General features: G+C 48.7%; 1 protein-coding gene across 1 annotated transcript in view; it reads left to right on the top strand.

Annotated features, from left to right (window-relative positions):
- Positions 1–14,810, top strand: part of PKD1L2 (polycystin 1 like 2) — a 103,309-nt gene that overhangs the window by 20,712 nt on the left and 67,787 nt on the right. Inside the window, exons 8-14 of the mRNA XM_037815573.1 lie at positions 4,218–4,295; positions 4,809–4,858; positions 6,684–6,801; positions 8,878–9,085; positions 10,877–10,997; positions 11,747–11,888; positions 13,062–13,238. Coding sequence (XP_037671501.1) covers positions 4,218–4,295; positions 4,809–4,858; positions 6,684–6,801; positions 8,878–9,085; positions 10,877–10,997; positions 11,747–11,888; positions 13,062–13,238 — 894 coding nt within the window. The remainder of the gene's footprint in view (positions 1–4,217; positions 4,296–4,808; positions 4,859–6,683; positions 6,802–8,877; positions 9,086–10,876; positions 10,998–11,746; positions 11,889–13,061; positions 13,239–14,810) is intronic.

Below are 14,810 nucleotides of genomic sequence, written 5' to 3'. Positions count from 1 at the left end.
GCAAGGGTGGCAGAGGCCACAGTGTCCCCTGGACCTCAGAGGTGTGTAAGAGGCAGGTGAAGCTGCGGGGGGGTCATTGCACCCTCAACAAGAGGCTGGCAGTATGGGAGAGGGACAGTAAATTTGAGGAGAAAAACACTGGAATTTTGTCAGGCACTAAGGGTACAGCACAGAACAGGAGGAATCCAGAGGTTGCTGAAACTGAAAAATTTAACAAGCACAATACGTAGGATACAATCCAAAGGCAAAATTGTCTTTGTCCCACTGTGCCTATAAAAGTTACTAAGTGGAGGCAGTTTGATAAAATCTCTGCATGCCCCATGACTTTCTTCTCACTCTTAGGCAGTAAACAGTCTCCTCCTTCCCCAAGACCGACGGATTTGTCCTCCTCCAGGGGCAAAGGGGGAGGGGAGGGAGGAAAAGGAATGCAATCGGACAGGAACATTCTCTCACAGGATTGGTGTGGCCCACTCCTGGCCGGCTTTGCCCTCTGGGCCCAGGAGATGCTCTCGAGATGCCTTGCTGGGCCCCTGGACCATGCTCCTGAGAAGTGGGGGATGCTTTGCTCCCCAGCTGCTTCTCCTGGGTGCCTCCACACTCCCTCTGCTGGAGTCCCTCATTGTCCTTACTCTTTTCAGCACCTCCTCACCCCAAAACCCACATCTGGTCCATAGAAAACTTACCCTTCCTTGGCCTGCTGCCAGTGGACTGGAGATTTTCCCCAGTGCATAAGTGCAGTGTCTCTCTCTCCTATCGTAGACTCTTTCTTCAAGGAGAAGAGTGAGGAACCTGCCCATGGGGTTCTCAAGCTCAGAGAACACAGACCAAGCTCTCCAAGGGTCCCAACTGAAGGCCCTCTCTTTAGACTTGAGAAAAGAATAAGTGGTACCCACCATCCTTTCTCTGTGGGGAGAAGGGTAGAGGATACACGTATTAGCAGCTATCTCCAAATAAATCTAATTACAAATCCTTCTCTTCCCTTTCTACTCCCTTGATCCTTTTTTAAAATTCTTAAAGTACCTGAGGAAGTACAAGATTCGTGGAAATGGTTCTCTAGGAGAATTAAGAAATCTCTAGGGGAACCTGTCTTACACTCACTCTCGTATCTAATATGCATCTACATTGATGCCTCTGTTGAAATATAATATTAACAATCTGCTACAATACCTTGAACAATATGCAGTGTGATGATTCATTCATTCTTTCTACAGTTACTTATTGGGTGCTGAGAACTATGCTGGGGGCATGGGCCAAGGATCAAATAGTCACGGGGGTGGAAGGTCTGAAGGCAGAAGATGCAGAGTGGGGGGAGTTTGGAAAAGCACATGGGTGTAACCCAAGCGCAAACTGAAGTGTCTATTCACACCCCGCTCCTCCAGGGCCTTCTTGCTCATAGAGGGAGATGACAGCTTTCTCACCAGCATCCTTGCTCCATCTGAGGCTGGGAAGGAGCTAGTTCGGCAGTCTGTCATCCATTCCTCTCCCTCTTCTCATCTCCCACAGCCCTCTGAGTCTGGCTGGAGTTTTAGAGAATGGGTCTTTCCTTAGAATCTGCCAGAACCCTTCACAGAGATGGTGACCATGAGCTAGATCATTGCTCATGACCTAAAATGGAAGCCAATGACTTCACTGCTGTGGTTGCCCCTAGCAACCAGTGATATCTTTCATCTGATGAGTACAATATGCATTGGATTCAGACTAATTTCTCAGAAGATAATAGCAGCTTATGTTACTGATAGAAGAACCACATATAACCAGAAATACATGAATTTCAAGGCAGAGATTTAAAAGTATTCTTCCTTACAGACCACCCAGCTGAGCTGTCAGGGGCATCAGTACCATCAGAGCCTCTGCTCTCAGCCTGCAAGACCCAACTCACAGGAGGCTGCACATTTGTATCAAAGGATTCTCCACTTCTCACAAAGTTTCTCTGTAGGGTTTCCTTAAATAGTGAGTTCCAAAACCTAGTTAAGATGTGAACTGAATTTTAAAAATCAGCAATGCCCATCCATAAGACAATTATTCACTTTGAGGAACCACCTCTCCTGCCACCCCACACTGCTACTCCAAGGCTCACCTGGTGATGGTAGAGCTAGTCACCCACAGTGTACCCCTTTGCCCTGTGTCACATCAAGACTTTTATCAGCTGGGTCTTCTCACACAGGTTGTCTTTTCTGCTGACTTCATCTCCTCCACTACCCCTAACTCTAATGTTCTTTGGGATTCTGTGCTTGGCCCTTCTTTTTTCTCCTTTATGCCCTCTCACAGAGGGATCCCGGTTGTGTCCCATGGACTTAATTTCCACTATAGAACTCCCATATCTCTATTTCCAGCCTGGACTCTTTCCTGACCCACCAACCAGGCATCTCTACCATGATGACCCACAGGCTCCTCAAAATCACTATGTCCCAACTCAAGCCATCATCTTCATCCCCATCTCCTGCAATCTGATCCATCTCGAAGATTCCTGCCTTGGCAAACAGCACAATCAGGGTTTACAGTTACTCAAATCAGAAACCCGAATCACATCCTGGATTCCTGGGCAGGTCCTCAAAGCTCAGCTCCCTTCAGATTCTTCAGTAATTCAGTTGTAAGCAACGGACACTAGGTCATGCTAACCAAAGAGGAAAGAGAATTTAATGTATTCCTGGGGGAATCTGTTGCTCCATCTTAGGTCATATGTCCATCCCCTGACCTGGGCCAACTGGGACACCTTGGGTCAGGAGGGGTACCCTTGCTTGAAGACTCTACCAGCACTGCATGCTGTCTGCATGGTGCTTTAGTTTCCTTGTTGCTAAAGCAAATACATGCAATGGATTGGCTTAAACAATGGGGATTTATTGGCTCACGGTTTTGAAGCTAGGAGAAGTCCAATCAAGGCATCATCACGGTGGTGCTTTCATCCTGAAAACTGGTGTTCTGGGGTTTGCTGCTGGTGAACCTTGGTCCTGGGCTCCTCTGTCACATGGCAATGCACACGGCGGCCTCTCCTGGCCTCTCCCTTCTCTTCTGGGTTCCACTGACTGTCAGCTTCTGGCTCATCCCTCTGGGGCTTTTTTCTCTGACCTTCCCTATAAAGCCCTCAGTAATAGGATTAAGACTCATCCTGGGTAATGGAAGTGTTCAAAAATTGATTGTGGTGATGAATACACAACTAAATGATGATACTGTGAACAATTTATTGTACCCTGTGGATGACTGAAGGGTATGTGAATATATCTCATTAAAACTGAGTTTTAAAAAAAAGACTCATCCTGGGCCACACTTTATCTGACATTACCTCATTAGAAGGTTCTATTTACAATGGTTTGTACCCACAGGAATGGATTAAGTTTAAGAACATGTTTAATTGGGAAAAGGAGCACCGGACAAACAAAAGCATAACAGATATCCATGACATGCCCTCCCTTCTTAATTTCACTCCCACCCATCACCCTTTTCTGCCCCCACTGCTACCATTCCAGGTCAGGTCACTTACTTTCCAAGCAAGTGCAACATTCTCCTAGCTGACCCCCACTCCCTAGTCTTGCTCCTCTCTAATCCATCCTCCATACCACATCCCTGGTGCCCTCTTTAGAATTAAACTCTGCAAAGAAAACCACAAAATGTAAATTCGATCATGTCTCTCCCTGACTTGAAACCATTCAAATGTTCCCTGTTGCCTATAGGATAAACCCCAAATTCCTTCACATGGCCCAAAGCCCTTCAGGATCTGACTCCTGCCTACCTCTCAGCTTTCTTGCTATGTTCTCATGCCCACCTCAAAAGGCACCAGGTTTATTCACCCTTCTAAGCCCTCACTTGTGTCTTTCCCTCTTATGACTGAACCCCAGTCAATCAGTCTTTTGAATTGTAGCCCTAACCCCCACGAGCCATTTCTTTCTCCCCTGAAGTTGAAAGGAGACCCCTCCCTCCATGCCCACAGTGCCCCCCATGCCGTTTCCAACCACGGTACCTCCAGCCCCTGTTACCACTCATTTGCATGTGTGTCTCCTGGACTATAAGGCCCCCGAGGACAGGACCTGGTTTCATTCGTCTCGTGTCCCCAGTGCCTTGCACCCTGTCTGGCATACAGTAGGGGCTTATTGAATGTCCAGAAGATGAGTGATTCAGATCCTGCCCTCAGTGGACTGGAGAAGCACAACCTAGGACAATTGTCTCAGTGCAAGACAAGCTATTAACTAACACCCAATAATTTTCCAACCTTTGCCTTGCAGGCACCTTCCTGGTAACCGTGATGGTGAGGAATGCCTTCTCCAACTTGAGTCTGGAAATTGGAAGCATCACTGTCTCAGGCAAGGAATGTCTGCAAGGGGGCATGAAAACTGGTTTTTGGGAGTTGAAAGCTCCCAATCTGAGGAAGGCTACTTTGAAACAGGGCTCTGAATACTTATTTTGTTCTGCAGATATTAAAATTTCTCTGGTTGCTCCAGACCTAAAAAGTATACTCCTAAATTCCTATCTCAATGGCTATGCTGTAAATAGACAAGAATCATATTAACATTTTAATATCTTTTGAGTGTATTAATTGAGTGTACCTTTTCCATTTTTAAACTTGACACGTGGCCATTGCTGCTACATGGATAGTTTACAAAGCAGTATTATGGACAGCACATACAGTGTTGGATATGACGGTCCCTGCCCTTGTCTCGTTTTCCTGTGACCCAAATGTTGACTTGGCTCCCCTAGAACGTCTCCAAAGGTGGACTGAAGTCCCAGGTCCCTGTCAGCATGTCCCTCTGATTTTGTCCTTCAGCAACTTTATAAAAACCACCTGAGATTGACACTCATTCTCATTATGCTGACAGCTCCTTCCGGTCTCCAAGAACCAACCAAAACAAATGCTGAGGATGAGAATGTGAGTATTTTTTTAAAGGCTTAACTTCACAAGAAAAAGATGTCCAAGTCCTGTTTTAGGTTTTGAGTTTTGGTTTGTCGGTGCCAACAGCCAGATAACCAGGAATCACCAAAGTTTCTTGTTTAAAAAGAGACTCAAAAGGATTAAAATAAAGCAAAGCATGTTTTCTAACCATAACAAAACCATGTTAGAAATCAACAATATTAAGTTATACAGGATATCTAGATATCTCGGAAATGAAAAGGCACACTTCTAAAAAACAACCATGGATCAAAGAAAAAAATCAGAAGGGAATGAAAAAATATTTCAGCCCAGATGAAAATACAACCTATGCAGATTTGTGGGATGCAGCTTAAGGAGGACTCAGAGGGAAATTTATAACTTTCAATGCTTATATTAAAAAACAGGCCCAGGTTCCTTAGTTTTTTTAGCAAGTTTATAACAAGACTAAGGCTTCAACTCCTTGCTGTTGACATTCATTCACGCATGCATTTATTCAATAACAAAAACTTACAGAGCTTGGCCTTAGATGAGCGGATGAGACTAACAAACAAATTAGCATATAATTAGGAAGTGTGATGAGTGAAAACAGTTCTCACAAGAACCACAAGTTGCAGTGACAGCAGTGAACACAGGGTAGACTAGCAAAAGTGGTCAGACGAGGCCCCTCAAGAGGTGACATTTAAGTGGGGACCTGAAGATCAGTCAGCCGTGCAGGAGAGAGAACCGAAGGCTTTCTGGGTGCACAGGACGAGAAGGCCCTGAGGCTGGAAATGCCCTGAGGCCAGCTTGGCTGGAGGACGGTGAAGGAGGGGGAGGGTGACAGGAGATGAGGCCTGAGAAGTGGACAGAGGCCCAAGGACATGGACCTTAGGTGCCAAGGAAGGGAGTTGGATTTTATCCTCAGGCCATGGGAGGCCTCTGGGGCTTGAGTTGCAGGGTGGCCTTGTGTTATTCCAGGCCAAGCCCTGTCGGCTGGGGCAGAACCCACAGCCTGAGCTGAGGAACAGGTCCCACCAGAATTTCCTCCAGGAACATGACTTGTCCCCCGCCGACCCGACCTCCTAGAACCCACATCCTCTCTGTTTCTGCCCAGCTAACCCTTACTCCTCCTCCTTCTGGATTGTTCTGGTTCCCCTTCCTCTGGGGAAGCTTCCCCTGACCCCCACTCTCTGGTTTATAATTATAACAGCTAATAGCCTTTTCTGTGCTGGACGTGGTATTAAGCAGGTTACCAAATTTCTCTCATTTAATCTGCAGCAACCCCAGGATTCGATGCCATCAAACCCTTGGAGGAAAGGGAGCTCAGAGAGGCTGAAAAACTGACCCAGGGTCACAGGGCTAATGGGATATGGCTGACCCCGAGGTCTACATTCTTACCTACCATTTCCCTCTACACTACCATAACCTGCTGAGGTTCCCTTTACTGTAGCAGTTATCGTTTTGTGTTTCAATTGTCCATTTCCTTCTCTTTCTTTCCTGCTAAACTTTAGGGCAGAGGCCAGGTCTCTTGGTTCCCATATCTCTGGGCACAGAGCCCATGGCCTGTGCAGGTCCGAGCAGGCTCTGCTGGTGTACCCGAAAGCAGGACGGACCCACAGTACTGAGTCCACACTTGGGCTAAACTTCCTCAGCCAGAAATTCTGAGCACCCCATGAGGGGAGGCCAGGGGGTCAGACAGGGTCTCTTTTCCATTCCGTGCCTTATACTGTCACCACGCTCGGCACAGAAGCTCTGGGGTGAAGGTGGGGTGCCAACAGCAGCCTATAGAATGAGCTAACGGGGGGAGAGGGGCGGCTCACTAGCTGTCTCCCTTTTTCTGCAGATGGATAAAGGGAACATGGAGGTGTACATTGAACCTGGTCGCTATGTGGATCCCTTCACGACAGTGACTCTCGGCTGGCCGGACAATGACACGAATTTACGCTTCCAGTGGTCATGCGGTGGGTGACCGCGCAGTTCTTGAACTGTCCTATCTCACTAAGTGCTGAATAGCGACCCTCTTTTGCTATTCTTTTTCTTAATCTTCACAGCGGTGTTGCTTATGCCTAACATTTTGTATAACTTGTATGTGCCAGAGATTACACATTCACTGAAATAGGAGGTGGGGGAAGCAGTGGCAAAGCTGGGGGCCGTGGGAAGGATTTATTGGCTGTGGGAATGTTTGGCCTGAAATGCAGGCAACAGAGAGACGCATTGTTTGTAGAGAATTCAAAAGCAATAAAACCAGCTAAAAGTTGGTCTGCTTTTTTAATATCACCATGCACCAAGGTTTAGTTTGCTAAAGCTGCTGAAATGCAATATACCAGAACTGGGTTGGCTTTTACAATGGGGGTTCATTAAGTTACACAAGGATAGAGCTTAGCCATTGAGCCTACTGTTCTGAGGCCATGAAAATGTCCATATAAAGGCATCAACAGGCAATGCTTTCTCCCCAAAGACTGGCTACTGGCGATCTTGAGCAACTCTGTCACACGACAAGACACACGGAGGGTCTGCTGGTCTCTCCCTTCCCTCCTGGGTTTCATTGCTTTCAGCTTCTGGCTGCTCTGTCTATGGCTTTCTTTCTCAGTGTCTGTGTCTTTCTCTCTCAGGTTTGGTAGCTTTTCCTCCTGTTTCTTTGCATTTCATCCTCTTATAAAGGATTTCAGTAAAAGGATTAAGACCCACCTGGGGCAGCCTCAACTGAAATAACCTAATCAAAAGATCCCACCCACAATAGGTCTACACCTACAGAAATGGATTAGCTTTAAGAACATGATGTTTTCTGGGGCCCATAAAGCCTCCAAACCATCACAACCAGCAATTCTAAATAATATCAGTAATATAATACTCCTCCCCTCTGGGGAGGACCCCACCTTTCATCCCCACTGCCTTGGTATGTCACTGGGGAAAGAGTCTAGAAGGGGGAAGCAGGTGAAGCATTTTCTGACAAAGCAAGATGGTAGCACTGATACTCATTTTTTAGAAAGGAGTGTCCTCCTTTTTATAGGGATATGTCCTTCTACACACACACACACAGATACACACTTTTAGAAATAAAATTAATTTCATTCCTACTGTACATATTTATTTTATCTTTCTTTTTCATCTAAGAATACATCCTGCATATTTTAATATTTGTGGTATGGTCTCTTCCAGCTTGATTTTGATAATAGCTGCATAGTAGACTGTCAAGCAGACCAGTGCCCTGCTTTTGAACATTTGGTTGTTTCCAATTTTTTGCCCTTTTAAACAAAACTTCAGTGAACATTCTTATGGTTCAACTTTTAGGTACATCATAAATAAATTTCTAGTCAGGCAAAATTTTAGGGCTTTTGATATTGATTGCCAAATGGTCAGGCCATCCTTCTAAATAGCAGTTCTTGCTATGTGGAAAAATAGAGGACACAAGGATAGAGCTTAGGCCGTTGAACTGAAGATCCTGACCCTGGGGCATATCCTGTGGCCTGCTGTCAGGATGTGTGTGTGTGTGTGGGGGGGTGATCGATGGATAAAATATCAATGAACAGAAACAGAAACTTAACGGAGCTGCTAAAACACACAGCAGGAGATGATGGAGCATCCGAGATGGAGGTACAGCCTCCCAGGTCCCCAAAGCACCCCCAAAGCTGATACAGCCGTGGACAGTCACATCCATGCAGAGTGAGCAGCCAGCAGGGATGAGAAGCTCACCTGGACGTTTTCCTGGGGCCTCTTATCCTCCTGGCACCCTCACCTGCCTGTTCCGTTCACCAGGTGCAAGTCACCGGTGCAAAATGACCCTGGCAGATCCTGCAGGTTTACTCTGAGTCTGGGTGAGGTGTGGGTCATTTTCCCAGAAGCATCCTTCAGCAGAAGCATCCCTGCAACCTGCAAGCAGAATGTTTTTAAAAAACTGAAATCTCTGTTGGGAGCCGGTTTTCTTATGCATGGCCCATTTCTTCTAAAAATCCCCAACAAGAAGGTAGCCAGGTGTGTTAAGTTTGGGGCCCCTGGGCCCCGAGTGCATCAACTGTCTACCCATCCCCTGTTCTCAGGGCGCTGCTGGGCTCGCTGGAGCGACTGTGCCCAGAGGCAGCTGCTCCACACGGACCAGAGGGAGCTGGTGCTGCCACCCCCCTGCCTGCCGCCGCCCGACTCTGCTGTGACCCTGAGCCTGGCCGTGAGGAGAGGCCAGAAGCTGGAGAGTAGCAGGGAGCAGTGCCTGTTCGTGTCTGCTCCTCTGGAACTCAGGCCTCGAGTCAGGTGCGGTGCGAGCAATACCCTCCATTCAACCAGCATTTACTGAGCGCCAACCTGAGGCTGGCACTGCCTTAGGAGCAGGGGTTAGTGGGGAGCAAAACCAGACCAGGTCTCTGTCCTCATAGGGTTTGCTATCTGGCTATCAGCTGGGATTCACACAAATGAAGGAAAGGATAGAGCACACTTCTGTGAGAACCATCCCGGCTAGGGGATCAGGGAATGGGGGCTGGAGCAGAGATGGCCAGGGAAGGGGGTGCTGGGGAGGAAAGCGAGCAGGCGAAGGTGGGCATCACAGAATAACCAGCAAAAGGGGCTGGTGTGGCTGGTGTGTGCACAGGGAGAGGGGGCAAGATGAGGCTGAAGGGCAGAATGGACTGGCCTGGGTCGGGCTGTGCGGGGGATGGCAAAGATTGTGGTCTATTCCCTAAAAGTTAGGAGAAGCCATCCAAGGGCTTTCAGCAGGGAGGGACACGATCACTCTGTGCTTTGGAAACCTCTGGTTGTGAGATGGAGAATGGCCTGGAGGAGGAAAGAAAGGATGCACAGAGAACATTTAGGCTCTTGTAGGAATCAAGGTGAGAGCTCAAGGTGGCTTGTTCTCCAGGCCAGGCCCCTGCAGAGAGCTGGCGGCACACTCAAAGTGGGAACTGAGGGAGTTAGATGAAGGGTCTCATCACAGAGGCGAGAGCAGAGAAAGGGGAAGGAGCCAGAGACGGTGAAACAGGACTACCACCGCGGAAGGCCATTACCACGGGCAGGCCTACAGGGCACAGGGAGGGCGAGGCGTCCCGGATCCCAGGGAGAGAGCCTCCCAACAGAAGCTGTGACCTGGGCTTCAGGAACACAGCCTCCGCCAGCTGCAGCCCCTCAATAAGCAGGGAACGCAGGGGCTGAACACCCCAACCTCCCTGCTCTCATCCTCCAATCCCTCGCCAGTGCTTCCATTGGCTGGTCCCAACCAGAAGCCAGAGGGTGCGGGAGCTTGGGCGATAACGGTCTAAAGACAGCAGTCTTCTAGGACACTGAGCCAGAAGGAATTGGCGCAGAGTGGTTCTGGAGGGGCAAACGGTGAGCATCCAGGACATTTATACTAGGACAGGCACAAAGAGAGAAGTAAGAAGAACCATTATGGAGTTAAGACAGAAAGGACCTGGAGAGGGACTGGACACACAGCAGAGGCCCAAGTCATCTCTCGTTGGCTCAAAGGAGGGAGCATGACGTTTTTCAGACAGCTTGGGATTTGGCTCAAGACATGTCAGTTCATGTTCCATCCACCCACCAGGAGAGGGCTACCTGGGGCAAGTCACATCAGCTCATCTCTAATGTGGGGATTATAATACATCACTCGGGGGTTGGTGTAAGTGGATACAGCAGTTGGTTAAGCTAATAACAGTGGAAGTCACCCAGATCTGGAAAGACCCCCAGATAGTCTGGTCTCCCCACCTTGCCGGCAGGTGAGGAAACTGGGCTTGGAGAGGCCAAGTCACTTGCACCAGGTGAATACTCATCGCAGGGTCAGATGAGGGTTCTCATCTCAGCCTCATGTACTTCCCTGTCATTACCCCCATGCAGTGGCTGAAAATGGGACGTCAGGCCAGGAATCCCTCCATCTTCATAAGCAAGGCTCTGTCTTGGTTTTGGTTGGGATGGGGTGGCTTTAGTCCATCTTTCACTTGAAAAACAGCCATGTTCCTACCTTCTCCAAGGATTTGAGGACAACTGGGCCGAGGCGCAGGCAGATGGGATCGAGGGCTTGGGTGATCGTCCTCACTCCGTTCTGTGTCTCCCTCTCAGCTGTGAGAAGAACTGTGGGCCTGTGAACGCTGATGAAGAAGTGAGGCTCAAGGTCACCATGGATGATGACTCCTTGGCGGTCATGTTCGACTGGTATTTAGATGACCCCTTGTCAGAGAGGGTGAGGACACTGGCAACAACTCAAAAACAGAAACTCTCCTCCCGCTTTGGTTGACCAGACCCATGGTGCATGCCCGGTGTTGTCAGTAGGATTTGAGTTCACATGCCCAGTACTGACCCAGGGGTGGGTCAACTCTACCCAGAGCTGGAGGGCAGGTGGGAGCATTCCCCAGAGGAACAGGGGGCATTGGCCAGAAGGGAGAACAGATGCAAAAGAGCAAGAGCAAGGGAGAAACCGCAGCAGACGCTGTTGACATCCCAGCCAGACCACATTACGGGTGGGTTCACTCATCCCCCAGAGGCTGAGGAGTGGCTCTTGGTCAGTGACAGACAGATATGGGCACCTCACGACCTGGTGCCCTGACTCTGCACGAGACCGTTTCTGTGGGGTGATTTATGCTCCCGAGCTCCCTGAGCAATCGGGCTGCGGCAGAAACCATGTCTGTCGCGTCTCGCTCTTTGTCCTGTTCTGCTTACCCTCACTCCCCTACTGGTTCCTCCTGGCACTCTCATTAAGGGTCCTGCACACGATGCCCCATCTCAGGCCCACTTCTGGGAAGCAGCCAAGACAAGCACCCTGGCAGGCCTGGACTTAGGAGATTGGGCTGCACTCCAGGGAGGCAGGCATGTGCCGTAGTCCATTCATCAGAGGCAAATCTGGAAGCTTCCTCAGTGGCCAGGAGCCCTGGTCCTGCTGAGGTCAGGCGGCCTGACTGCAGCCTCTGGAATCGGGGCGATGCTCTCTTCCAGGCTGAGCCCCTCCCGGCCACCTGCAGACTCAGAGGATTTTGGCCGCGTTCTCTGACCCTCCTTCGGAGCAACGCCTCCACGCTGCTGCTCAACGGCTGCCTCCTGCAGAGCTGGGGCGACAGAGCCCGGATCCGAGTCACAGGTGCAAAGCGCTGCCTCGGAATCCCCATCACAGATTCCGACTGTCGCAGCAGGTGGACCAGGACAAACCCAAAGCGCTGGAATATGGTTTCACTGGGAGTTGGGGGCAGGCTCTGGTGGGAGATGGCCTGGGTTTGAATTCCACCACTACCACTCTGTACCCGGGTGATGTTAGGTGAGGGATTTAACTTCACTGTGCCTCGGTTTCCCCATATGTGAACAGGGATAAGAAAAATGCCTGCCTCATAAATTCTTATTCTGAAGAATAGATGAAATAAAATCAGCAGCACAAGCAGATAATTCTGGGGTCATACGACCCGGATGTCCTGCCAGGATAACTCAGTGCTTTTCATTTAAAATAAACCTAGTGTGGGAAATGTAGATTCTCCAAAAGATAAATGGTGGGGACCTTTGTTCTTTTTAGAAAGAGCTCCTTTTACACAGTATTTCTCAAAGAGGCCCATAGACCGTCTACACCAGGATAACATAAGGTACTAACTGAAAATGCACACTCCCGGGTCCACCCCAAGTCTTCTGAATTGAGCCAAGGCCAAGGAATTAATTTCAGCTGATTACAATTCTCTTCATGCCTAATAATAATAATAATAATAATAATAATAATAATAATAATAATAATAATTCTCTTCACACCTAGTTCTTTCAAAGCACATACCCTTTTTGAAAAATTATACCAGGTGATGTATAATAGGGGCTTGGTGTGGATTTGGCTTGTTTGCAGACCCTGGCACTGACCCTCCTAGTTCTGTGATCTTCAACAAGACATTTTTTTCCCCAATATACTTGCTCCTCACTAGAGCTCTGTGAGGAGGGTATTATTATTTTCACTGTTTTACAGATGATGAGCTGATTCTCAAAAAGGTTAAGTTCAAGGTCACATGGCTGGTAAAAGTTCATCTTGAACTGGGATTCAAGTTCAGGTCTGCCTGAAACCTGTTTCTTGATCTCTATCCAGTTTCTCAGAGTGAGACCCTGGAGTCCCCTGCCTCAGAGGAAGTTGATAGATATGCAGATTTCTAGGCCCCACCCCAGGGTGAGTCTGAGGCTCTCCGTTGGGTCGAGGAAAGGACCCGGGAATCTGCAGATTTAACAAACTCCCTGGGTGAACCAGAAGAATGATGGCATCCCCTTAGCACCCTCTTTCTCTGCCCCCCAGCACTGACCGGGCACGCCTATGGGGAGGATGCCTACGTGATCAGCACCATGCCGCTCCCTGAGGTGCCAGCCTGCACCATGGCCCCTCGGGAAGGCACGGTTCTGACAAGCTTCACCATCTTCTGCAACACCTCTGCGGCCGTGGGTCCACTGGAGTTCTGCTTCTGTCTGGAATCAGGTATGGGCCAGCGACTGTGTTCTCTCTTTGGCCACTGGGCACCCCTTTCCTAGAACAGGGGTCTGGATCTCTCTGGGAACCGAAGAGAGTGTGTTCCAGGTGAGAGAAGGTGCAGGATAAGGACTCCCCTAAACCTTAACCCCAGCCCCAAGGTACACTGACCCTGCATCACTCAGAAACACCAAGAGAGATGAAAAATGGGACCCATCAGTATCTCTCCAACCATGGAGGCCAAAATGACCTCTGTCCCAGCAAGAAGGACACCAAGAAGGTTAGAAGGATGAGGATACCCACTACCAGGACCCCCTCCCCCAACACACATCCACTTGGAGTGGCCATGGCCCCTCGGAAGTCTGGAGCCATAGAAGAAGACACAATTTCATTGCTCTTGCTTTGTCAATGGCATTGAGGAACGGGCAACGCCACAGCACAAGCTGAGCTGGAAGGAGAACATTTTTAAAAAGGCTTAAAGGTCATGGACTAATGAAGATCCCCGCCCCCAGTGCACAGTCCCCCTCACAGTCTCCCTCCCATCACCAGAGCAACACACACCTCAGGATGGCAGTGAGGGCCTTACAGGGGAGATGGGGGAGCAGCCCACAATGCATCTTTGCTCCCCATCTGGAGGCGGTTGTCTTTGGAGGACTCCTCTGAGCCCTCATTTCCTCCCAGTGGATTCTGGCATTTCTGACCCTCAAATGAGTTCTGAGCATTTCCAAGTCAGTTGGAACTCTCATCGAAGCTTAGGCACTAGGAGTGTTGCTGGGGTGCTCCATCATATCCAGCACCAAACACCACAATGGCATAAACTGCGCACTCAGCTAAGGGAAGGTAGACGTAAACGATTCTGAGACCCAAGTGAGTGTAGTTTTCATGGGGTGGCCCTGTCGAGTAGATGGGGAATGCAGGGTTAACAAGAGGGCTTTGATGGGGCCAAACCTGGAGAAGAAAAATTCAAGCCAAGGTAAGTAGATTTCATTGCAAACCTGCTTCCCCCTAAGTGGAGAGACCAGGAGAGCGGCTCCAGCTCCAATTGCACATTCCCTTTTAGCACCTCCCCTGTTCTTGCAGGTGAGCAAGAGGCAGGAAAGTTGCAACCATATAAAAGTGAGTTTTCAGTTGCAACTCAGTGACTACAAGACTGTCTGCACTCTGCTATCTGAATAGTGGTTCCGATGATAGGTTGGCCACATTGAAGGATACAAAGGATAGTCATTCATTCATTCAATTTTACAAATATGTATTGAATGCCAGGCTTTGTTCTAGATGCTGGATATACAGCAGGAATGAAATAGGTGAATTTCCCGTCCTCACTGTCTTTATAGTCTAAAGGTATAGAAAGCTGGGGGAAGAAAAGGCAAATATGACCAGCAGTGCTGTTTTAGATAGAGCTGCCAAGGAAGGTGACAATTGAGCCTGGGTATGTTTGTCGTTGCTTTTTCTAAATTTTAATTTTAATTTTTATTTATTTTTTTATTGGAGAAGCTGTACATCTACAGAAGAATCATTCATAAAATACAGAGTTCCCATATACCACCCAATTATTAATACCTTGCATTAGGATGGTCCATT

The sequence above is a fragment of the Choloepus didactylus genome, chromosome 22 (assembly GCF_015220235.1).
Source record: "Choloepus didactylus isolate mChoDid1 chromosome 22, mChoDid1.pri, whole genome shotgun sequence".
In the NCBI taxonomy this organism is placed as follows: domain Eukaryota; kingdom Metazoa; phylum Chordata; class Mammalia; order Pilosa; family Megalonychidae; genus Choloepus; species Choloepus didactylus.
Note: the sequence above shows the minus strand (reverse complement) of the source record. Positions and strands in the feature narration are given on the sequence as shown.